Below are 26017 nucleotides of genomic sequence, written 5' to 3' on the forward strand. Positions count from 1 at the left end.
GACAACTCATTTTGTTGCAAAGTGATTGAGTTTGTCTCACTAGCACTGGGCTTCCTCACCCACCAGTCCCTAGTTTATCCAAAAGAACAAACTGGTGGCTGATTAAAATGAGGGTTTGATGGTGAATGGACACGTAAGTAGGATCCATCATCTACTGATCATCAGCTGCTGAACCAACTGTCCAAACTGCAGAATTAAAGGAATACTTCAACCCCAAAATGATCATTTGTATATTAATTACGCACCTGCCTCCACAGTGAAGGAAGAATCCAGAAACTGAGAACAAACCGTACTCTAAAAAACACTTCCACTGTACTCAGTACTCATGAGGAAGTGATTTATCTAGTAAGCTTTTAGCTAAAATGCATGTATTTGTTCATTAAGACTTTTCTCCATTTTGTCATACAGACCAAGGTTTCCTCAGTAATTGAAGGAAACACAGGGTGAGTAATGAATATACCAAGTATCTTAAAGGGACATTCTATCGATTTCATGACGTTCAGTCTGCTCGACATGAGGAGTACCACTCAGGAGCTGCAGAATGTCTTCTGTAGTTTGCAAAACAACTACTACTCTCGGCTTGAGACTTCAGAGGGCAAGAAGTGGCCCAATTATAATAAAGTGCTTCATCCAAACTTTTCACATCCAAATTCAGGACCTCTGCTGCTTCAAAACTGATCACTTCCCCCCAGACTTTATGGAAGTGCCGTACAAATACTATTATAGTAAATGAAATCTTTTTTAGGGGGTTGGGAATAAGATATTCAAGTATGTCTCTATATTTTGATGGGCACCTTCTAAATGTTTTATAAATCAAACAAACACACATGAATTTAACAGTTTGAGCAAACAACGTGAGAAAACTTATGATGCCATGCCAACAAAATACAGCAGGCCTTTCTATCTATTTGCATAAGTCAAGTTGGGCTTCAGTTCAGGTGTCGACCTTGTGGCTACACCTGCTCACAGGGAAATGTGATCGTAAATCCAAACGTTGGTGACTGTACAGCAGAGTACGGGCTGCCACAGTATCTGATCGATTTGTTTAAAATGATACCTTTATGAACACATGCATCTGATCCGGACACCTCATCATCATAAAGTGTACTCTGAGCATGTGACCTCAGCTCTTCAGATTAGATCTGTCAATATTTTTGCCTATCAAATGAGATCCAATCCAGACCCTTGTCAGCTCTTTTTTTAACAATGGCCCCCAGTGCACACGCAGCCTCTCCTCCACACGGCCGCGCCGACCGCTCCTGATCTGGCTGCATAAAAGTGATGACTGGTCACAGGTCATGTGGGTTGTGGTGGAGAGGAAGGGGGTTTGGAGGGGTGATGGATGGAGGCAGTTGTTTTGATTTGTCTGAAATATGTGCTCTGACAAAAACAACAGAAATTTCCATGCTGGCCCTGCCCCCCACCCAGCCCACCCTCGCTTTGGCCCGGCAGCTAAATCCGAGCCTTTGTGTCCCACATAGTTGTATGGATTTGTCAGCAATGGGGCAGGGGCAGTGGGGGGGGGGGGGGGGGGGGGGGGGGGGTAGATAGGATGATGATAACCAAGCAGGTTTTTCCAGTGAAGGGTGAAGGACAATTGACTGAAGCAAGGTATTGAATCAGCTCCATTAAACAAGTCGGTTTTGTTCATAACTAAAAGCAGTTTGGTCCTGCAGATGAGGAAAGCTGTGAAATTAGAGAGTCCCAAGATAAGCCTTTTCTAAGAGACTTGCTCCGGATTAGATGTTGAAAGCCTCATATTAGCAACCCCCCCCCCCCCCCCCCCATCACCACCAGCACAAGTCTGTACAAAGAGGCTTGGACAGGCAGACCACCTGCCCCTTAGGAAAAAGCAGTCAGCAAAACAAAATGGAAACGGGCACCAATGGGATGCTCGGATGGTAAATAGTGAATCAATGAGGCTCTTAAAACAGCTGAGTTAATGAATTCCAAAGACAAATGGTCCGAGTTATAACACAAAAGCAAGATTGTTCAAAAGGTAAAGTGGGAGAGTCCATTTGTCGCTGAACATCAGGGGTGGACGGTAATATTCATCAGTAGCTTTACAGAGATTAATACATTGATAATCCAGAGGCAGGTCTGATCACTGAGTGCTGGACTGATTAGATCAGAGTGTGAAAGTGAGACCCGACTCTTCTCCTGCTTTACTGTGAAATGTTGTATTATTGCATTGTTTTGGAATACTGTGTTTAATGTCCCAGAGTTTCTCTTTGTGATGGTTTAAAAACTGGTTTCTAAATATTCTCTGCTCTGAACAAAATAAATCCTAGTGGGAAAATTAATATTTTTATTAATTAAATGCAAAATATGACATTTTCTGCCACTCGGGGTCCCTCAATCAAAACAATAACAAAAGACGGAGTTTGGTGGCATTTAATGCCGTCACTGCAGTCAGTTTAGATTCCTTCAGTGTTCTTGGTTCAGCAGAAGAATTCTCCACAGAGGTGGATTAAAACCATCTCCTCTGATTCAAAGGTTAAACATCAGAGTTTCTCCTGCACGCTGTACGGCTGCTGCTAACGTTTGTCAGCTTGTTTCTCTGAGAACTTAAGATCCAGACGTTCCAGGACTAAAATCCTTCATCCTTCAAATATAGAGTTAAAAAGCACCAAGAAGTAAAAAGTGTCTTAAAACTGTTTATTAAACTTCTGGCAGACAAACCCAACGCTGACGCTGCTCAAAGGGGAGACGACGCCATGACAGGAGAGAGAGGAAACGTTACCTTCAGGGACATTACACATTTCTCTGTCTCACTACATATACAACACAGGACTGATGACACCATGACAGGAGAGAGAGGAAACATTACCTTCAGGAACATTACACATTTCTCTGTCTCACTACATATACAACACAGGACTGACGACGCCATGACAGGAGAGAGAGGAAACGTTACCTTCAGGGACATTACACATTTCTCTGTCTCACTACATATACAACACAGGACTGATGACACCATGACAGGAGAGAGAGGAAACGTTACCTTCAGGAACATTACACATTTCTCTGTCTCACTACATATACAGCACAGGACTGAAGACACCATGACAGGAGAGAGAGGAAACGTTACCTTCAGGAACATTACACATGTCTCTGTCTCACTACATATACAGCACAGGACTGATGACACCATGACAGGAGAGAGAGGAAACGTTGCCTTCAGGAACATTACACATGTCTCTGTCTCACTTCATATACAACACAGGACTGATGACACCATGACAGGAGAGAGAGGAAACGTTACCTTCAGGAACATTACACATGTCTCTGTCTCACTACATATACAACACAGGACTGATGACACCATGACAGGAGAGAGAGGAAACATTACCTTCAGGAACATTACACATGTCTCTGTCTCACTACATATACAACACAGGACTGAATGACACCATGACAGGAGAGAGAGGAAACGTTACCTTCAGGAACATTACACATTTCTCTGTCTCACTTCATATACAGCACAGGACTGATGACACCATGACAGGAGAGAGAGGAAACGTTACCTTCAGGAACATTACACATTTCTCTGTCTCACTTCATATACAGCACAGGACTGATGACACCATGACAGGAGAGAGAGGAAACGTTACCTTCAGGAACATTATCAAAATGCTAACGTGCTGACGTTTGGTATGTTTGATGTTTACCAGGTTGGCAGTCTTAATTAGGAGTATTAGCGTGCTCTCATTAACATTTAACTCAAAGTACAGCTGAGGCTGATGGGATTGGAGTTGCATGTTAACCTAATGCTGGTGCTAGACAAAATGCCAGGATGTTCAAAGTCATTTGGATTCATCGTCTGAGGACGTTGAGTGACTAACACAATGTCACGGCAGTGCATCCAGTAGTTTTCAGTCTGTTTGGTGGATGGACAGACAGATAGACATTGCTACACTGCTATAGCATAAAACATATTATAAAATGTAAACTACACTTACATGCATGTTCCTCTGCAGTGATTCAAGTGAAAAGGGAGTTTCCTGGGGCAACATTTTCAGACTTTTACTCTGAATTTTGATCCGCTTAAAAGCATTTAATCCCAATAGTAACACAAAACTCAACATTTAAATAGCAGAAAATGAATATTTGTCATACAGGTAAATGACCCTCCAGAGCATAGAGCCCGGAGGACTCAACTTTAATCTGTTGTGGAGAAAAGGTAATCGTGTATTTTGGCCAGGATAAGTTTGAGTGTCCTGTATGAAGGTTTGCCAGGATGCTAAACTCGTAATGATTAAAAACGTGATTGTTATTCTACAGAAACTACAGTCTAAATAACTCCACATGAGCATTTTACATTTGACTGTTAAGCTATATTGTGTATTAAAGTAGAATATATTCTCTAAAGTAGATTTCTTAGCTGGAGTCATGAGCTTAGCTATTGTAACAATCCAATCCACCTTTGACCGCGTTTAACCCGTACAGAACAATGTGAGGACAAACCGGACTAAAGAGTCGCATTGATCCGCTCCCTCCACATCTCACATCACTAAAAGCAGCAGGGATCGACGCTTTATGACCTTTAGTAGCTGAATATGGTGTTTAATATTTTATGGCTTTACGTGCATGAGATGCGGCCACAAAGCTACGATAAGTTTGTCGACTTCACGTGAAGGTTTCAAGTGAACAACAACCTGTCACTGGACCGCTCACCATTTTCTTTGGTTGTCATCGTCATTGAGAAGTGTGATGTGAATGAGGACAGCATTGATACAGGATGTGTGCTGCATTATAAAGTTAATCCTTATGTCAACAGTCACACAGATGGGCTGACCTGCTGGGCTGCAGGGATGAGTTTTAGGGGTGGGAAGAAGTTCAAAACCATCGCTGCCTGTCTGGTTACGACATGGAGAGAGCTTGGGCAAAAACTGAAAAAAATAAAAAGTCGAAAAATGTTTCATGCTCTGATGTCATTAGGAAGGCGAAAGCAGAGCTGTAATCCTATTTTAATCGCAGTGGATTTATTAAACAGGAGCAGCAGGTTTAAATCTCAGCAGATTACACAGAAGGCCCAAGGAGATGTGGAGAGCGGGTCGGAGAGGCTTGCGTAATCAAGTGCACTTAAGGTGATATGGTTCATCTGTATAGGACCGACGGAGAGGGAGGGGCCGCAGGGCACTCGTCCAAATGTGAGTCAAATGGTTATACAGTAAATAAACTTATAAAGTTATCTAACCAACATGAAGTTATTGTATTAAGACTAAAGTTAAATACTCCATTGAGATGTCTTTTAGAATAATTACAACTGACAAGATTAAGAGAGACTGCCTGCAGATGTTACTAATTATTTGGACTCTGTGTGTGTGTGTGTGTGTGTGTGTGTGTGTGTGTGTGTGTGTGTGTGTGTGTGTGTGTGTGTGTGTGTGTGTGTGTGTGTGTGTGTGTGTGTGTGTGTGTGTGTCCTGGAGTCGGTGCAAATCTCCTTGGCACCCTGTGAAAGACCTTGATTCTGGTGAAGAACGGATTGATCCCAGGTGGCGTCACATCTGGATTTAATCAAATCAATCCCTGAACAGAACATGTAGAACAAGCTTCGACCTCTGAGAGGTCATGAGTATTAAAACGTTTATTTAAAGAACAATGATTGCACAGGGATGAGTGTATTGATGATAGTCAAGTTGCTGCTTGTGTGTGTTACTCAACAAATAAAGCTACGTATGACAAACTGATCATATATACACCTCTCCCTCACATATAGTCATAGATGGATTACGGATCGGACCAACCGGGCCCACCTGGACTTCACCTACAAAATGTCACTCAAAGAGACGCGTAGCACACAGGAAGAGACTCAAAGTGACCACAACAAACAACAACAGCTACAAAAAAGAGGCTAAACAACTATAAAGTCTGTGTCCGGCTCCGATGTAGAAGAGGTGGGGGGCCTTCTGCATGTCTTCAGCCAGGGGCTGATTGTTTCATAATCCGGCCCTGCATATACTCTAGACTAGGACGTCCCCCACAAACCCAAATATTTGAATATTGTTCCAGACTGGTCCAAGTGAACACATATTTATTGTAAGCATTAAAGTATTGTTAAGTAGTATAATGTATTAGTTTGTAAAACAACATCCCAGGTGTACTGATTAATCTACAAACAATAATGAAGGTGTCACTGTTAAAATAAGATCCAGACCATCTGGAGTTCTCACTAAGTTAAGCACAGAACCAGAGCGTTAGTTTCGTGCCCTTAAAGCGTGCCAACACAGAGCCTCGTGTTGTCACTGAACTTTGTCTTTGCCAAACGCTTCATCTAAAAAGAATGCCAAGCTCACCATCTGTTGGCTGAACTTGGCAAATGACACAGCACCGCTTTGATAGGGAGCCATTTTGAGCTATTTCTCTCATTTTTAGAGCGACAGATTTGACTGTTGACCTGGATATTGGTTGTCAGTGTGCAGAGCAGGTACTTCTTGTTTTAATAAGAAAAGTTTAATAAGGACTTTACAAAATGTATTCAGAGGTGATCAGATGTGCAGTTTTTTTTACCTTTTTGGACAACTTTTAAAAGTCTCTGACAGATTACTTTTGACAAAACAAATTGTAAAAGAAATTAGCTTTGATCCTTTTGAGATATTGAACATTTTAGTTATGGAAAAAATGAATGAAAGAATGTTTGTGGGACCATGAAAAAGAGTCACGAGTTTTACAGCACTAGATCATATTAGCATGAAACAAAAGGGAAATATCTCTTATTTCTCTTTTATTACGTATTAGATTTAAGTTAAAGGGACTGAGCTGAAACTGACTCAATGGAGTTTGTGCGTATGTATAAACATCTGTGTCTACAGACAGATGAAAGAACCCCTCATAAGTTAAATTAAAGAAAACACCCGAACTGTCTTCAACTGGCGAACCACTGCTGCCACCTACTGGACAATCCATGCATTGCATTTACATTGCAAATAAAATGTACCCCTTTAGGTTAACGTTGCTCTTTGGTTTTGTAAAGTCCCCATTGAGGATTTGAAGGAATACAATCGGGATGGGCCTTTCTCAAAGTGAACATTTTGACTTGTCAAGCGGGAAAAATAAAGTTACAACTAATCACATTAATTAGGCTTCATTTAGCTGTGCCCAGGCAAGTAATGGACGGCGGCCATCGTTAACATTACTGGTTACACCGGTGCTGTTCCTGCCGGGACAAGTCTAAATTAACTGGGAACCCAAATGTTTTGATTCAATGGTGCCTGCCAGCCAAGATTGTTTCCATGAGAATTCCTTGTGTTGAAATGTGTTTGAGAGAGAGATTTTGGAGTCGATGGTGTCATTGTGTCAACCTGTTTGATTTACCATTTGTTTAATCAGTTGCATAGAAAGATGACAATTATCAGTCAATGGTATTAATTATGTAACAGATCAGATATGCTGAGCTTTTCTGCACATTTTCACTGTTGAGTTTAAGGATCCTCTCACTTGGAGTATACATATTGCCTTACTTTCAGATTCAACATGGTATAAGATGGTTTAGGCTGATTCTGAAGATATTTCAGTTTTATTTAGGTGTTAAAACAGCATGTTTAATCTGTTGCAATCTAGAGTAAAATATACATACACAAAGCCACATTTATAAAACCCCAGCCAGGTTTTAATAACTTTTTATAATTAATTTAGCCTATATTGTAAATCCCTGAAGTTTAAAGTCTGCAATGGAACTGCTTAGTGGTCTAAGATTGTACAAATGAAGAGTAATTAAGCTAACCTTTACCTTTAATTGAATATATTGTTTATATTATGCACTTTAATTAAATGCTTTATTGTTTCATTTTAGATATATATATATATATATATATATATATATATATATATATATATATATATATATATATATATATATATATATATATATATATATATATATATATATATATATGTGTGTGTGTGTTACTCTTCAGACACACGCATTTTAATACTAAATTCAACCTGCCTGTTTTTAATATATAAAAACACTTACTTTTCATCCGTGTGTAGTAAGCCCGGATCACCAGCAGGGGGCAGTCACATGCAGCAGCGTTGAAATAGCAGCATGGAGGAACTTTAGACTGGAAATACGCGCCTGGCTCCTTCCTCTTCCGGTTAAGGCGATAACAGGTATGGCGTCCTTTGCTTTCCTCTGAGACTTTAAGATTTTATAATCCAGTGTAATCCTGTGTTTAAGAAGAAAATATTGTTGATTTCAAGTAAAGATCATATTAAGAAGAAGTTATTGTTGCCAAAGATGTGACTATTGTATTAGTTTGTAGTTTCTGTGAGAGGTTTTAATGATGCCGTTGCTTGGTCTCTCAGGCCGCTAGCTGAATACTCATGTGGTGAACAACTACACTGAACATTTGTTTTCATTCTCAATTAAATTAAAGACAATATTCCTCTCGAGTGAAGTAGTCTGGTAACTAAATGGTTCGTAGACTAACGTAAATGTAAGCTGGTGTCACTAACGTATGCAGCGGTAACGGTACGGTTAGCATAGTTGGTATGTTAGCATCATGTTCCAACATTAACTGAATATTGTTTTTGTTTTCAGCTTCAAGATGGTGCAGCGCCTAACTTACCGTCGTAGGTTGTCCTACAACACCGCCTCCAACAAAACCAGACTGTAAGTGAACTCTCTAACACTACATTATCTGACATGTCGCCTGCTAGCATCTTCACGTATGACCAGCTGTATATTTGCTAGCATCACTTTATTTATCGTGGTTCCCGTGCTGTTGTGCAGGTCCCGGACGCCCGGTAACCGTATTGTGTACCTGTACACCAAGAAGGTCGGCAAAGCGCCCAAGTCGGCATGTGGCATCTGCCCAGGAAGACTGCGTGGAGTAAGTAGACTCATGTTATATTGTTGAAAGCAACTGAGTAAAGAGTTGCATCCATTTGTTGTCTGCAGGGCCCACATGGGACTGGACTCACCAACCCAGTTGTGCCTAGAGCCTATTTAATGTGATATTGAAAAATGCTTCTTTAATTCAGTTTGTTTTAATGTCTTATAACAACACACAAGAAGTCACCATTAACAATAGTCAAGATTATTGGAAATATTGTGGTTTTGTTCCAAAAAAATGTCATTTATAGAAAAAAGTCCCATCGTGTGCTTGAAGACTAATTATAGTATAAGAAACGACTTTAAACTTGAGTCTTTGCTTAAATTGCCGCAGCAGTATCAACACAGCTCACTTGACTTGCTGTAAATATTCTTGCCTTCTGCTGTAAGCACAATGATTCTTAAACAGACAATCAATGCATGTCAAACTTTAAAAGACTAGCTCATTCATGTGTTAATGAAAAAACATTTCTCTTTACATCTTGAATTTCCCCCGACTCAAAGTTAAAAAGATAACGTGTTATGTTCTGGGGTTGTGCTAGTGTGAAGTGTTCAAGCATTTGTCAGTACTTTCATTTGAAACTGACGATAAATAAGTTACAATGCTAGTTCACATGCTCTTGTCAGAAACAATTGACCTGGACTGGCGTTTTCTGAATATTTGCTTATAATTACTGAACATACAATTAGTGAAATTAAATTTGTGAAACAGCACCCAAGTGTCTCAACAGCAACGGCAAATAAATTGGAGGTTGGAGGTATTCAGATGTGCCATTTTGAGATTCAGCTGAAAAATTATTTTGTCAACTGTTCAGTCTGAAATTTAACTAACCTGCAAACATTGTTATTTTAAATGCAACAATGCCACTGGTAAACTTAAAGCTCTCCTAATGAACTTGAGAGCTCAGACAAGAAGTGAGCTGGTTCTCTTACCTCTGTTCTAGTGCGTATCATCAGGTCTTTTCTTTCTGTGTTAGGGTGAGAAATGGCTCCTAATTTCCTAATCTGAAGTCGCAATGTAGTTTTTAAAACCTGTAAATAACACAATAAAGTAAATGTTTCTCCGTATAACTAAAGCATTTGTGCGGAGCTAAAACAATACGTGTAAAAAGTGTGGTACACTGAATTCTAAGAAAACATACCGGTATTGTTTTAAACTTGTGGTCAGTCAAAGTTCTGTCTCATTGTGGTTCTGCGCTTTGTTTTAGATCCGGGCTGTTAGACCTCAGGTTCTGATGAGGCTCTCCAAGACCAAGAAGCACGTCAGCAGGGCCTACGGAGGCTCCATGTGCGCCAAGTGTGTGCGTGACAGGTACGAGAAACTGGAATGATGCTGGTCTTTGCTTTGAAGAGACAAGTTACTCAGAACTTTTAATCAAACGTTGAAAAAATAAATTCACTCTGATGTTGAATGAGTTTTAAAATGTCTAAATTGTCTCGTTCTCAGGATCAAGCGTGCTTTCCTGATTGAGGAGCAGAAGATCGTCGTCAAGGTGCTCAAGGCACAGGCACAGAGCCAGAAATCTAAGTAAAACGTGTATTTGTATTGCCACAATAAAAAAATGACAAACAACTTCATTTTCTGTTGTGATTTGCAATGTCTTGGTGTATTTAATTGAACAAGGAGATCTGACTGAGTTAGAACTGATGATAATTTAGGGTTTATTGTAAATATGTTGAGCACATGCTGAAACACTACTTTTAAGTTTTGCCATTGGCAAAATGCAATATGGTCTACAATCACATTAGTTTCATAAAGGGTTATTTTTGATGGTGACGTTTAAAATCTTGCAACATGTTAATGCCCCACTTGTATAAAAAGGAAAACACTATGTATTTTATGATTGTAGCTCTTAAAGGGATTATTTGTGCGGTGGCACCATCCTATAACCTGATCAAGCTAAACTTCATTTATGGCCATAGTGAAGCATATAGACATCAAATGTTCTGAAGCAAGCTAATTTAAATATGATTCATTGTATTTACAATATCAAAAACACTGCACCATACATACTAAGTAAATACAATTTACATAATTGTTTTTGAGATGCAAATGGAAAAATAACTGCTGAAAATCATTCAGGTAAACATAAGGGTTTTAACTTAAAAATGCCAACATTATCAAATACATTGGTCTTTGATACACTGGTTTACCAATGTAAAGTCTTAAGATGGAGCAAATTACATCTGAAGTTCTTTCTGAATATTCATCATAATCTAGTCTTAAATTTCTACACGTGATTGGCAGGGTCATTTTTATGAAGGACATCTCAAACGTATTCATGATTAGGTTTTTGTGAGTAAGAAACACATTTTCATCCTGGGGAGTCAGCTGGGTTGGGGAAAGATGATCTGGATGCAGGTTTAACTACATTTGTAGAGCATTTGGGGGAATTGCATCAAAAACAATTGGAAATTCTTTACAGGTTATAAGAATTCTCACGAATCAATGTTGTGATGACTGCCATACTAACAAAACATTTAATTAAAATACTCTTTCTTTATTGGACAACAAATCACCTAAAAGCAAGGCAGGTTGAACACTAATAGAATCATTGTGTCTGAGTAGTGACAAAAAACAAACACTCCCAACATCTAATTACGTTACTGTCTCTTTAAATTTGCGCACAACCCTTGTTTTGTGTGTCAAAATTAAATTAGTTAAATAATTTACCATGAGTTTAGTGCAATTTTTTTGGGGTAAATACTTTTGCATTTCACATTAAACAGCCTAATAAAATATATTTGTTTTTAAACGCTTTGTAGAAATTATATGGAGGAAAAGAAATATGTACTTCCGGGACACGTCAACATAGAGCGAGCGTAGAGCAGAACTCAGCCACCAACAGCAGCATAGTGATTGTTACAACAGTTACTTCACAAATCATGGAGACTTTATTCAGTATGCCGTTTTCTGTGCTGGAATGCCCAAATGTAAAACTGAAGAAACCCTCGTGGCTGCACATGCCGTCGGCTATGACTGTGTATGCGGCTGTTATCGTGTCCTACTTTCTCATCACAGGAGGTAAATGGATGCTAAGCTAACGCTAGCTTGTTAGTGTTAAATATACGTTGTGTCGGCATTGATAACAGTTGAAACTCATTCATGTGCAGTTTAATTAATGACAGACACTGTAGGCTTTAGTTGCATGTGTCAAACGCAAAACCTTGGTTGCAATCGTTACGTAGTTATGATAATAGACGAGAGGAAGTAAGGCTAACTTTGCAGTTAAGCTAGCACCAGGAAGATGTTATTATCCAGCAGTGACTTAGTAGTGGAGATTGATCTGATTTATTAGCCCTGTTGTATTACATTATAGAGAACTGAAGGTATTTCATTGTTTAAATGCAATTATTTTGACATTTGCTCCATATTTGACACAATCAGCTTGCATATTAATGAGCTTCAACGCTGCTCAGACTTCGGTGACGTTACATTGTTTTATGGTTTGATGGATTCCTGTTCAATCTCCTACACATAGGTATCATCTACGATGTTATTGTGGAGCCACCAAGTGTGGGTTCAATGACTGATGAACATGGACACCAGCGGCCAGTGGCCTTTTTGGCATACAGGTATGGCAGTCAAAGTAATTGTGAGAAACTATATCTAAAGCAAGGGAGCGATGGTCTTATTTAAAGTAATTTAAGTAAACAATGCATAGCCCATTTAAACCCATTTGTGTTGCAGAGTGAATGGGCAGTACATCATGGAAGGACTGGCCTCCAGTTTCCTCTTCACGATGGGAGGCATGGGATTTATAATACTGGACCGCTCCAACGCACCAAACATTCCAAAACTCAACCGCTTCCTGTTGCTCTTCATTGGTTTTGTCAGCGTGCTGCTCAGCTTCTTCATGGCCAGAGTGTTTATGCGCATGAAGCTGCCGTAAGTTTCCTATGAAAAATAAATATCTGCACAACTAATATTTCTCATCCAAACAACGATCTGTGTCTTCAGTCTGCAACTGTCAGTGTCATAACACGTTCGTATTGTCTTTTCAGAGGATACCTCATGGGCTAAAGACAAGAAGAGCACACTTGATTTAGATGGACGGACGACATCAAATGCACGGGGGGGGGGGGCCCAATTCAAATTATGGATAAATGCAACCTTTGATATAATCAACAACCATTAAGGACTGAAAGCACTGACCTTGCTTAAGAAATTAGACCTGGCTGCACTCAGTCTCAGACTGGCTCTGTCTCATCAGTGTTCAGAAACTTCCTTTCCTCTTTCTCTCCCAAGTTTCAAACAAACTGATGCAACAGAATACATCACTGTTAGTCACATCATGATGGCTCATTCTGTCGTGTTTTTATTAAACTTCTTACTAAAAGAAGCTAGAAGTGCCATGCAGGAGGGGACATTTCTGAGCCACTGGAGAAGAAAACGCAAAGGAAACTTCTGAACACTGTCATGGAGCCACTGGTCGGGAGTCTGAATAAAGTTTAAGTTGTACGTTTTGTAAAGAAATCGTTGAAAAGCCTTGAATTTGTCACAGTTGCATTTTTGTACAAGGATGTGAAATAAACCTTCTTTTCAGAGCCCTTTGCCGTCGTCATGTATTTAATGTTGTCTCAGAAATACAGAACTTTACTAATCTTTTACAATAGAGTAATACATATAAATTCTAAGAATTCATCCCAATTCTAACACTAATGCTTAATATAATGGTAAGATACATTTACTAACACAGAAACATTTAGACACGCTGGGCAACGTTGAATATAAATTGCATCTTGTAGACCAGCATCCAGTATTTAGATGTGAAAGCCACACGCATTGTAACTTAGCCTCCAGAAGGTGGCGCCATAGATCTACCAGCAGTAGTGTGTCCTGCTCAGTGTGACCTACAGTGAGCCTCAGACTTAACATTGATTTCATAGAGCTATTGATCAGTTATCCAACAAAAGGTGCTTGTGGTTAATACTCATGAAATAAATTCTAGACTTTTTCTAATTGTACTGCACAATGAATACCTTTGTGCATTAACTACATTTTACTTAGAAACCTTTATTGAAGATTTTGAATGTAGTACTTTTACTGCAGTGAAGGATCTAAATACTTCTTCCACCACGTCCACCTCGCAGTTCTGCATAGCTGTTACTATTTGGTTCAGTAGTACACGTAGTCCACCCCATTACACACAGCAAGATGCCGAGTCTGCTAAAAACACCATCTGTTGACTTGTAGCACCTCTTAAACATGTATTCTCAGAGAGGGAGCGGACCTGAATTGTGAAAGGTGATACTTTATTTTCCAGCTGTGTGGAGATTAATACCTTATGACACGACTGCTTAGTCTTATTTCTCCAGTTTTAGCAGCTTTGTGTGTTTCAAATCATCCAGCGCACTTTTATATTCTGCATGTCATCCCTCATGACATTGGTAAATTATTGCAGACTTGTCAAACAGTGTCCATGTTTGTTTGCTCGAGACAGAGTGCAATGAAATCATGTGGCTGCGGCACAAACGCACTACAGCTGGTGGATCCGAGCGGTCAAGGTCAGAACGTACAAACATGGATCCACAAAAGTGTCACATACACAGTATTTTATTCAGAACAGATCGATCACCACCACATGTGGAACATCCTGTACAGGTATTTCACACGATCTACTACAGAGAGTAATAATTATAAATCAGTGAAAGATTTCAACATAATAACCTTTTGGTTTGTTAACTTTAAAATTCCCTTAAAAATCATAGTCAAGAAAGTATTGGCAGAAATTTAAATTAAGAGTATTCCAGTTGTTTAGGTAAACAGGAACTTTTAGCACCAAAGTAAAACCAGAAGAGTGGCATGTTACTTAAACTACGACCTGAGAACACACTGCCATCTCAGAGATACAGTATTATTATATTATTATTATTATTATTATTATTATTATTATTAATGTAAAAACATTTCTCAATAGGTTACATACGAAGGCACTTAAGCTTTTTCCCCCGAGCGTTTTGTCACCTCTAAAGTTTATATAGTGCCAGATTTCACTGTCCCTTCACAGCTCTGACTGTTCGCAGGCAGCTTTATGTCTTGAGGCGTTTGGTTTGTTGAACTCCTTGACCGCTCCCTCGGTTGTGTGCTATCCCAGTGAGGCACTGGTGTCCATTTTCCTCAGCTGGCAACTTCAGATAAAACCACGAAGAGATGACGTTGAAATTAAAAATCAATGATGTTGGAAAAGCAAGAACATTTTGACATCTGTTGTGCGTGTCCATTACATTTAGTATTATTTATGCAAGTGATGAGATTTATATTTGGTCCACAAACTCTCTTGGGTTTATCGAGTTCTGCTTGGATAAAGGAAAGAAGCCGAGTGACACTCACCTTTCTTTTACTGCTTTCATTCTCCACACTTGATCCGTTGTGCAACTTCAAACCCAACGCTTCCTCAATCTCTGCAAACACAGACAGAAGCATTACACACTTTGCTCCTTTTCAATAATGCATGAGGCAGAAGGACGTCGTAGTGACAACAGCACAGAGGAAAAGAAGTTTGTACCTGTGAGAATCTGGTCGATTTTCTCCACCACCAGGTCAGCATCCTCCACACTGAAGCACATGGGGGGCTTCAATTTGAGCACATTGCGATGAGGTCCGTCAGCACTGAGGAGGATGTACTGTTCCTTTAGCCTGGGAGAAAATATTCATTACTCTCCACCTGTATCATTTAACACATTTAAAGTGGTGATGCCATTTACACAGCAGACATTCTGGCTGCTCGTAGCAGGAGAAGCTCATACAACTAATTACATTAACGATGGCTCTGCTACATGCAAGCAATGCCATGCGGGCACACTTAAACACATGCAGCCACAGTTAATATTAATTACACCCGCGCTTTATTCCTGCTTTATATTTGATCAAATCAGCAGGGTACAACATTTAATCACATACATGTATCTGTCCAGTATTACTTTGTGATAAAAAGTTATTGTACTCCTTTTGTTGTTGTGGTTCGTTTCCTCCTGTAGACTCATATCTGCACAAACATCCGTTAGAAACTGCTAAAGCCATTCTGCATAATCACGAAATCTTTGCTGTCAATAAAAAAAAAAGGTTTGACAGCACGGATGAGATGAGACATTAAATATGGAGAGAATCTACAAAAAAGCTGGACATATGAACAAATAAAAAATACCTATGCTGTTTGGGCCTCGTCCCAACACAATCATCTTCCTTAATCTCTAATCTGCAAATCTTTCTGTACTGTAGATCTCCATCCCTGCCCTGCGCTGTGTTTCATATTTTACGTGTGTGTGCGTGTGAAGCACACAGGAGTGCATGCAATGCCGTTTTCTTATCCACCATAAATTGATAAGCCTTTAGAGGGACAGGAGATACGTGTTCTTTACAGGGGAACTTTGTGTTGCTTCATCATTAAAAAAAAGATTCATAAGAACCTACTTCTCATGTCTTTTTTAAAAAGAAAGATTGATTAAAGATATTTTAATACCAATAAAGGCCTTATTTCTAGATAATTAATTCAATTGGTTGTTATATATTGTAGTATAATTCACACATTTCTCTCTGTTCATATACATTTTTATGTTCACACTTTACTTACCTATATATGACTTCTTGGGCTTCTGCTGTCGCAGGGGTAAGCTTCAACCTGTCCTTCACAAGCTCCACCCCAGAGAAGAGGCCCTGCCCCCTGCAGGATGGGACACCAGTCGGTTTAGTCTTTGACCTCTGACCTCTGACCTCTGCTTGATTCTCTATTTTTAAGCCACTTGACCAGTTTTCTTTCCCTGCACATGTTCTGGATCATGGTTACATTCACCAAATCAAGTTTTTAAAATTAGAATCTGCAGCTTTTTCCTAATTTATATCTTTACAATAGTGACATGGCGAGTTTGTTAGGACGTAATGGCAGCTGTTAGTGTCAAGGTGAATATGTCACAGAATAACAACAATGTTTAACTGACACAGATGTGTCCCCACATGACCGACATGACTGCATTTAAAATTTGCTGTTTGGAAATCATTAAATAAACGCACAAGCTATGATAGACTCTGTTATAATAGAAAGAGTCAAGTATAGTTTGATACGAGAGCACAAAATATGAGCGAGCAAAGTAGGAGCGTTGTACAGTTCTAGAAAAAACTAGACACATTCTGGATCATAAAGCATTTTGCACTCTGTACCACATGCTGCACCTGTGTGAGTGTGTTTACCTGATGTCACCAACCAGTGGATGCTTCTCTTTCAGCTTCTCCAGCAGACTGCTCAGGTGTCGGCCCACACGCAGTGCATTTCCCTGGAGATCCTCTTTCACAATCACATCCAGGACGGCCATGCCGATGGCACACGACACTGGATTACCGCCAAACTGAGAAATTCAAAACCCACACACAGAGGGAAGATTACACCAGCTGCTATCTGTATACTGAGGACACAACCACAAGACAATACATCACATATATAACAGACTTATAATGTCACAGAGGGTTTTGGTGTTTATGCTAAACTAACAACGCATTCAAATCTATTCAGTACGTGACATAGACTTTTTATTATCATCCAAACTGTTCTCCTTTCACAGGAAATAACTGTAATCTGAGGCTGTCGAGAGAAAAGAAAAGCCTTCATGGACGGAAAGTATTTTCCTCATAATGTGGAGAGCAGATGTGAGGATACGTCTGGCAAACAAAGACAAGAACGTCATGAAGCAAAAATCATAATGTGTTCTCTGAAATCTTCCTTTTTCAAAATCTTACTCTTGATCTTGATCTTAACTACATAATATGAAACCGATTATATATATAATATAATAAAGAGCTGCAGCTAGACTAACTGTTTTGATAATCAGTTAATCGTTAAAGTACTTTAACTGTGAGATAACTTGCACAACTCTTCGCTACTCTACGTAATGCTCTTACTGTATTGAAATACTCCATCCCAGATGACAAGAAGGCCTCTGCCACCTCTTTAGTCGTGACCACACATGACATGGGGTGGCCGTTGCCAATAGGCTTTCCCATTGTGACGATGTCCGGCACAAAGTCCTCTCCCTGGAGCTGGAAGGCCCAGAAGTGAGTGCCGACACGGCCGAAACCCACCTGGACTTCATCGGCGATGAAAATGCCCCCTGCCTTTCGGACATGTCTGTGGAGGGGCGGCAAGATCCACGATTGTAGGGATAAATTCTAATTAGTCACTCATTCATTCTCTCACACATGCAACAACACACAGGCAGGTTTGTGGATACTGTAGCACTGTCACTTTAAAATGATTCATTATTCATTAAATGTGCATTCTGGTGCAGGTGCAGGAAGATGTTTAGGTGTGTTCTTGTTCATTGCTTCAGCATGCAAAGTATTTTAAACATGTTAAACAACATGCAGGTTCACAATGACAACTTTGTGTTGATTAACTGGTTCTGAAAAAGCTAAATAAAGAGTAATGAGCATGAACAGGAAAATATCTCTGCAATAACTCGGTTACATACTCTGCCACTTGCTGAAAGTAGCCCGGGGGCGGAATGATCTGCCCGCCACAACTCTGCAATGACTCAGCAATAAAAGCGGCAATCTGCACGAGAGAATAACACATCAGATCTATCAATCTAAAGCCAGACTGATAACGAGGAAAAGAGGAGGAGTTCTGGCATCTTTGACCTGCAGATCTCCCTCTTTCATAAGTGTGCTGTGGCAGTGCATAAACAAGAGAAACACGTCATGTGAATGAAAGTTACTGAAGGTCACTGTGGAATAAGACAGATGAAAATCACATTTTATATTTGATCAAATCAGCGTGGTACAACATTTAATCACATACATGTATCTGTCCAGTATTACTCTGTGATAAAAAGTTATTGTACTCCTTTTGTTGTTGTGGTTCGTTTCCTCCTGTAGACTCATATCTGCACAAACATCCGTTAGAAACTGCTAAAGCCATTCTGCATAATCCCGTCCTTCTCGCCACTGGAAACTGGGTCGTGTTGATCTTTTCAACAAAGGATTAAGGACCAACAAGCTGGGACACTAAGAGTTCCCTACACGTGTTCTCATGACCTGGGATCTGACCCTAACAAGTGCTTGGCTTGAACCTGAGAAATGGGAGAAAAGGTGAAAGAGGAGAAATGGAAAGAAAAAGGAGAAAGGTTGAAAATCTAATGAGCATTCATTAATCCAAACTAAATCTAACTCCTGAATCTGAGCTCAAAACCTCTTTTGCTTTTATTAATTTCTCCTTTTCTAACACACTCGTTTCATGTTTTTTATATAGTCTTCATTACATGTGACTTAACCCCTCATCACATACGTACATACGTGCACAACACGTTAACATACCAGTTTTATAACATTGCATAAGACTTTTTTGTTATTCAGGGCCATTTCCTTGAAAAAAAAAAGAGTCATCCTTTAAAAGAACAATCAAGCAGTTAATATGTGCAGACATATGTTAGATATTTCTCAGGTTATTTATTCAACTTCTGGCAACACAACAATATCAAACACAAACTGTACCTTGCCTCCTTTCTCATGGACGCCCTGTATCATATCTTTGACTTCATCAGCGTACGCTGTGGCGGGGTCCGGGTGGTCCGCTCTGTATTTGCCTCTGTACACATCTGGGCTGGGAGCCTGTGAAGAAGACGAGACATTAAGAGCTTACAAACCAACAATCAAAACTATGAGGATGAGTTTGTGATCGCACATACAGAGTACATTCAATTTGAATCTCATCTGATAAACAGACAAAGCTGTTTGTAATAAGACGAGCACATTGTTCCTCTTGTGTTTATATGTCAGCCTGGCCTCAGTGAAATGTTGTCGACTGGGGAATTTAAGGCATTTGAACAGTATCTTGATTCCTTGGTGTCTATGATCATTAATAAAACATACAAGCTGGAGAAGCAGACGGACTTGTTGCACCTTGTAACACTAGAGCTGAGAAATACACAAGTTGCTGTATCAAACTACAGCAGAGTGCACAACACACTGCAGGAGAGACTCTGGGTGTGTGTGTGTGTGTGTTTATCTTATCTGGTCACAGACTGATATGTTGATAAAATCTCAGTACGCTGTTTAAATACAAGATAGTGCCTGTAAAATAAAATAATTATCTTAAATTTTTTTGATGGACAAATTGTACATTGAACTGAACCAGAAGCACCAATAAAAAAAAAAGAACAATAGTTACATTTTAAAATGCATTTTTAGCAGTTTTGTTTCCTCAGTAAACAAGTGTTTTCAGTAAACGCCTCTCTCTCAAAGGCGCTTTGACTTCTTGCTCTGCTGAATTTGTAGGAAGAGATTATTATATTTAGTGCTTCTGGCTCTTGTGTCTGGATCCCTGGAATACTCAGTCGCCTGCCAAGCGACCTCTGGAGTGCGAATTGAGTCATGTTGTTTTAATAGTTTGCAGGCAGGCAGACGGGGGCAGAGAGGCTCTCACCACGTGGACAGATTGATTGTGCTCAGCGTCTGACGAGTGCTGGAACTTATACGGACTGATGTCGATGAGCGATGAGACGTGTCCGTGATACGCGCTGCAAACAAAGCAAACACAGAATCAGCGAGTGTGTGTGCAAAACATGTGAAGGCGTATACAGTTATACAAAATAACCAGAATAACAGGATTCATCGACATTTTTCTTTGCTTGCCTGGCGCTGTACCGGGATGTTTTGAACAATGTATCACTTACTTTTCCAGCGTGATGACATCTTTGTGGCCGGTGTACTGCCATGCCAGACGGAGGGCCAGGTCGTTGGCTTCGGAGCTGCAGTTCAAAGGTGCAAGGGTTACTTTGAGTTACTCAGTCACCACAAAACACACAGGTGAAGCCATGGATGTCACCAGCACGCCATTCAGTTTGATGTTTTACTTTACATTAGAGTACGAGGTCATATGAGATGACGCCTTGTTATTAACATCGGTAACTGTCACAGGCTTTCATTAACCGCTGCCACCGAACCTGGACCCAGGCTAGAACTACTCTCCTCCGCTCGACGGACCGGTACGTCATGGCTGCCAACCGCCGCCGCACCGTCGGCCCCCAAATACCTAGTGGGCCAGAAAGTGTGGCTGTCCACTCGGGACATCCCGTTACGGGTAGAATCTGAAAAATTGGTGCCTCGGTTCATCGGCCCGTTTGAGATCCAGGAAGTTATCAACCCCGCGGCAGTCAAACTAAAGTTGCCCCGTTCCATGCGGATACATCCGACCTTCCACGTTTCCAGGGTTAAACCTGTGCGGGAGAGCCCACTGGTCCCGGCTGCTCTGCCTCCCCCGCCGCCTCGCTTCATCGATGGCGGTCCTGTATACACCTTTCGCCGCCTCCTTCGTTCCCGCCGCCGGGGAAGGGGTCTGCAATACCTGGTGGACTGGGAAGGTTATGGTCCTGAGGAAAGGTGTTGCGTTCCTGCGTGACACGTCCTGGATGCCCGGTTGATCAGGGAGTTTCACCGTCGGCAGCCTGACTAGCCAGCTAAGACCACCCCACCATTGGGGGTCCCATCTCGACTGACTTGCCCCCCTTCTTCGTCCGAGGCATCTGACGAGGAGGAGACACCCCCGGAGGCTGAGGAGGAATGGATGGACGTTTCCCAGGAATATTAACTTCGACTTGTGACAGTAACAGAGCGTGCCATGCTGTTGCTACGCTTGATGTTTATAAAACAAGTTTCTCCTTAAATGTGACTCACTTCGTTTCTTTGTAATGAGTAAAACTGCCGTGGCTTGATCCATACCAGAACGATCCTGTTCTTGTGTGTTGTGTCTTTGTATTACATGTGTGTTATTGTATAATTAAAAATGCCAAATCAGCCTCTGGTGCATTGGCACTACTTCGCTACAGAGTGAATACATGCCAGCACAAATACTCACATGGAGTCCCACAAACATTACATCCATGGAGAAGAAAGATTCCCACCGGTGCCACAAAGTTGGACGTGCAATATTTTCTACAAGGTTTCTGTATGCTGGAACCCTGAAGGGGAACTAAGGCGCCCATATGTCATGTAGTGTATATATTGTCTGTGTCTCCAGTAGGGCTGCGCCTTGTTTTCATTATCCATTAACCATCACACGATTTTTCTAGATTAATTGATATATAGTTTGGCCAATAAAATGTCCATCCCAGTTCCTCAAAGTCCACGTGACATCTTTAAATGTCTCGTTTTGTCACTTTAATATGATACAAAACAGAGAAAAGCAGGAAATCTCCATATTTGAGACTGAAAACAACATTTTCGGCCATTTCTGCATGAAAAATGACTAACATTTTACCTGTTTACCTAATCGTAGCAGCTCAAGTCTTCAGTGCACTTGTGCTGGTGCACGGAAAACCCTGCAGTGATAATGTAACATCTCAGTTTTATAACTTCTCTCAACGCACGTATTTCTGTGTGACTGATAAATACTCAGGATCATTATCTAACACATTATCATCATTGACCAGATAATTCCTGCTCACACAGCAGAACTCCAGCAAGTGGAGTAAATAAGTAACCAGCCTGGTCCAGTTTATGACGTGTTATGACGCCTGTGTCAACACTGAGAAAGCTCAACGTTATATATTTGATGATTTGATGAAGCTCTGCTCTTGTGAAACACGGACCCAATTTACTTCAATTCTGTTTTCAGATTCCTGGTTCACTGTAGAGGCATGCGAGGAAAACACAGTGTTGTTCAAGAACTCAAAGTAACACAGAGGGAGCAGCTGATGTACTGATGGTCATTGTGTGGGTGAAGCATTCAGACTCAGACTAAAAGACAGAAGTAGATATAACACCACAAAGTCTCTTTTTACCTGAACTGTACCTTACCAAAAACAGAAATCAGTTCTGTTTCAGAAAACATTCAGACGTACCCAGAGTTGACAAAGTAGCACACAGAAAGCTTGTCAGGCAGCGTGTCCTGCAGCCTCTGGGCATACAAGACGAGGTTGTCGTGCAAGAATCGCGAGTTGGTGTTGAGCAGTTCCATCTGCTGAGCTCCTGCCTTCACCACATCGGGGTGGCAGTGGCCCACTGAGGAGTGGAAAGGATGCACACAGGATTAGAACCAGTCCTCACGTTCAGGACAAAAACACGCTTTTCTCATTAAATCCTGCGACTGTAATTTGAGGTCATAACGTACCACGACAACTGATATTCAAGGCACATAATTGGAGACTATATACTGTAATTGGTAAGTGGTGACTCATGTGGGAGGCAAGGAGACATCGAGGTAAACGTTTCTGTCTCCGACTGCGAGTTACATCACATGACGACTTTGTGGAGCAGAACAATAAAATACCTCCAGCTTCACAACCAGAGAAGAACCTTCTTATGTTCTGCAGCTTTTGTGGGAAGTGATGAGATCTGATTTACATATCTTTGTGTGTTTACCGTGAGCCACGTTGTTGATGCAATCCAAGTAGCGCCGTCCCTTTTCATCATACATGTACTGGCCTTTGGCTTGCATGATCTTGATAGGGTCATGGCTGAAGAAGATCTTACAGGATGGCCTGCAGAGGAGCGAATGTTAATATTTTTACACGTGTAAAGCGTGCCTTTCACCCTCCCTGGTGCAACTAAAATATATATAATGATTACTTCAGTCATGGAACCATGAAACCACAAATGAACTAAAACTGCTGCTTAGCTACAAATATATAAAATACATTTTACAGGTTTATATTCACACAAAAGTGCAGACGAATAAATTAAAAACACAAAAACAGCAGCTAGGCTATACATGATACTACACATTAACAACAACATAATCATCTTGTGTTGTCGCTGGGATGATACATAGAGATGTTGCTGCAAGAAGTGTGACACCACAGCGAGTAATCTAGCAGTCAGTAATCCTAAATAATGAGAGCATAATGCACGTACAGGCCAAAATAATACAGGTAATCATATTTTATACTGATGGCTGGAGGCAGCTATGAGGTCATGGAGGAGCCCGGTAGTTATTTCCTAAAAAAAAACCATCTCTCTGCATCTGCATGACATCACCTACAAGAGAGGACTGGTCATCAGTACACCTGTATTCAATATGATTATCTGTAATATTTTGGCCTGTACATGCAATCTCAAGGTATTAATGTTTTCATTATTTAGGATTACTGATACTAGATTCCTCCCTGTAGCGTCACACTTCTTGCAGCAACATCTCTATTTATAATCCAAGCGAAAATACAAGATGACGACATTGTCTTGATGGATTTCAATATTCAATATTGAATTATTCTCAAGTTTCACTCAACATATTTAAACTTTAAATCAATATTCTCAAGTGCCGCGCCTGTAGACGTCTGCAGGAAGGTAACAGACTTTAATAACTTCAGTAAGAGTTATGAAGCTGCTAAATTAAACTAAAACGTAATAAAGTTTCCTAATTGAAGTGCACAATGTCTCCTCTCTTACCCAATGTGCTTCTTCCTCAGGTCTATCGTCTTCTTTTTCTCAAGTCGTTCCGTAGACATCCTGATGTTGTCCGCACTGACTGGAAGAATTGCTACATCTGCTCTTGCAGAAACAACCCAGCTGGATACACACCCCCCCACCCCACACACACACACACACACACACACACACACACACACACACAGACACACACACACGTGTATATGCGCACGCGCAGGAAATACAGGCAGAAACACTCGAAAACACTCCTACACAAACCGCAGCTCGTGCAGCTCTCTCGTGCTGCCACCTGGTCGGAATTGAACAGCTAACGTGCAGGTTCCTCGAGGGCAGTGACGTACCCGACAGGTACCCGCCGATATGCAAACTGTAAACATTTCACCTACATAATATAAGAAACTTTAGTATTTTTATAGTTGAATTCAACGTGTACATAGATATATTAACCAGTATGACAAACACAAAACGTACATTGTCGTATTTAAAATAATTATTTGACTGGTATACTGACTTTTTAATTATTTATTAGGTTTAAATACTTTATTTTTCAAAATGTTCTCAAATGCATGTACTTTTTATATTTCATTTGATTGACATCTACTAAATAGTTAAAGAGTTCCACCTCGACCAGCAGTATTCTTACTTAGTAAAAGGTTAGCATATACATTCTGCAATACTTTCATACATTCCTTCCATCGTCTGTATATGTGCAATATTCAGTCGTGTTAACAATACAGCGTTTAAATATACATAAACATCTCAAATGAACATAATATCCAGCGATCTAAGACACTACCAATAAAGGGAAGTCTATTGTTTTATGTATTTGAAAGACTGTTTATTTGGCTCCAACAGTACAGTCATATTAAATGTCATCTTGAAATATAGTAGTGTGTGAACACAATGGTCTTTAAAGAAAAGTCAATCAAGTGGGTAAAAAATTAGTTATACAGACACAGAACAAAAAAATGCAGTTTTAACTCAAAGCCACTTCTGCTCCTGCACCAAGACTGCATTTTATTTTGGAGAGTATGAGCAGTACACTTATTTCAATAAGGCTGCGGTGTTGGAGGGTAAAGATCTGCAAGGGTTTCTGATAAGACGCCAGAGTCTCTGTCAATACACTGCACTTTTAATCTCAGAGCTTTAGACGAGTGCATGACGGATGCATGACGAGTGCATGACGGATACATGCTCCCGTTTCTTCAGAGGCAAACAACATGAGGCCATCAGTGAGTCATTATCGAGCCCTCAGCAGCTCCACTAATACTGATGTGGGAGTAAATGTTTTAAATATTTAGGGCCTTCTGCTGATCGCAGAATAAACAAAATGTGTTTATTTAACAAAGAAACACAACAATCAATTAAAACAAACAAACAAAATCAATAAAAAAATGTAGCTGCACATGCTAAAGATACAGCGACTTGTGAGAACACAAACTGTAACAAGGCTGGACTATTTAGTAACTATTAAGTAATGGAAATAACATTGTGAAATATGAGGGACAGTATTTGAGGAAATATTTAAACCAACCAAACATTGAGATTCAATGAAAGGTCCATGTTTACATTTGTTTCTTTGTCTTCTGGTAAATAAACGTTTCTTTCCAGGTAGTGGTTCACAGGGCAGCAGGACCCAACACACGAGCTGCTGAAAACACAATGATGTTCCAGCTGCATCTGATGCTGCGCACATTAACAAAGTATAAATTGCACTTCTTGTCAAATGAGCACACATTTTAACAGTACATTAATAATCCACTGTACATATATCAAACTACATTCAATGCAAAGAGAGACAG

At 40.3% G+C, this 26017-nt stretch overlaps 3 protein-coding genes across 3 annotated transcripts; 2 read left to right on the forward strand and 1 right to left on the reverse strand.

Annotated features, from left to right (window-relative positions):
• Positions 1 to 8028: 8028 nt before the first annotated feature.
• rpl34 (ribosomal protein L34) lies at positions 8029 to 10417 on the forward strand. The gene is made up of 5 exons (XM_029454987.1): positions 8029 to 8115; positions 8546 to 8617; positions 8738 to 8837; positions 10048 to 10151; positions 10287 to 10417. Exons 2-5 carry the CDS (start codon positions 8553 to 8555, stop codon positions 10369 to 10371), a joined length of 354 nt encoding a protein of 117 aa, XP_029310847.1. The 5' UTR covers positions 8029 to 8115; positions 8546 to 8552; the 3' UTR covers positions 10372 to 10417.
• Positions 10418 to 11628: 1211 nt separating this feature from the next.
• On the forward strand, positions 11629 to 13391 carry ostc (oligosaccharyltransferase complex subunit). Its single transcript, XM_029454884.1, has 4 exons — positions 11629 to 11864; positions 12322 to 12415; positions 12531 to 12728; positions 12845 to 13391. Exons 1-4 carry the CDS (start codon positions 11726 to 11728, stop codon positions 12861 to 12863), a joined length of 450 nt encoding a protein of 149 aa, XP_029310744.1. The 5' UTR covers positions 11629 to 11725; the 3' UTR covers positions 12864 to 13391.
• A 989-nt stretch (positions 13392 to 14380) lies between these two features.
• etnppl (ethanolamine-phosphate phospho-lyase) lies at positions 14381 to 24347 on the reverse strand. The gene is made up of 13 exons (XM_029454976.1): positions 24216 to 24347; positions 23190 to 23308; positions 22670 to 22829; positions 20504 to 20578; positions 20254 to 20347; positions 19323 to 19439; positions 18302 to 18384; positions 17733 to 17958; positions 17028 to 17182; positions 16414 to 16503; positions 15349 to 15479; positions 15174 to 15244; positions 14381 to 14971 (listed from the first exon to the last, which is right to left on the reverse strand). Exons 1-13 carry the CDS (start codon positions 24272 to 24274, stop codon positions 14873 to 14875), a joined length of 1479 nt encoding a protein of 492 aa, XP_029310836.1. The 5' UTR covers positions 24275 to 24347; the 3' UTR covers positions 14381 to 14872.
• Between the last annotated feature and the right edge of the window lie 1670 nt (positions 24348 to 26017).

The sequence above is a fragment of the Cottoperca gobio genome, chromosome 18 (assembly GCF_900634415.1).
Source record: "Cottoperca gobio chromosome 18, fCotGob3.1, whole genome shotgun sequence".
In the NCBI taxonomy this organism is placed as follows: Eukaryota; Metazoa; Chordata; class Actinopteri; order Perciformes; family Bovichtidae; genus Cottoperca; species Cottoperca gobio.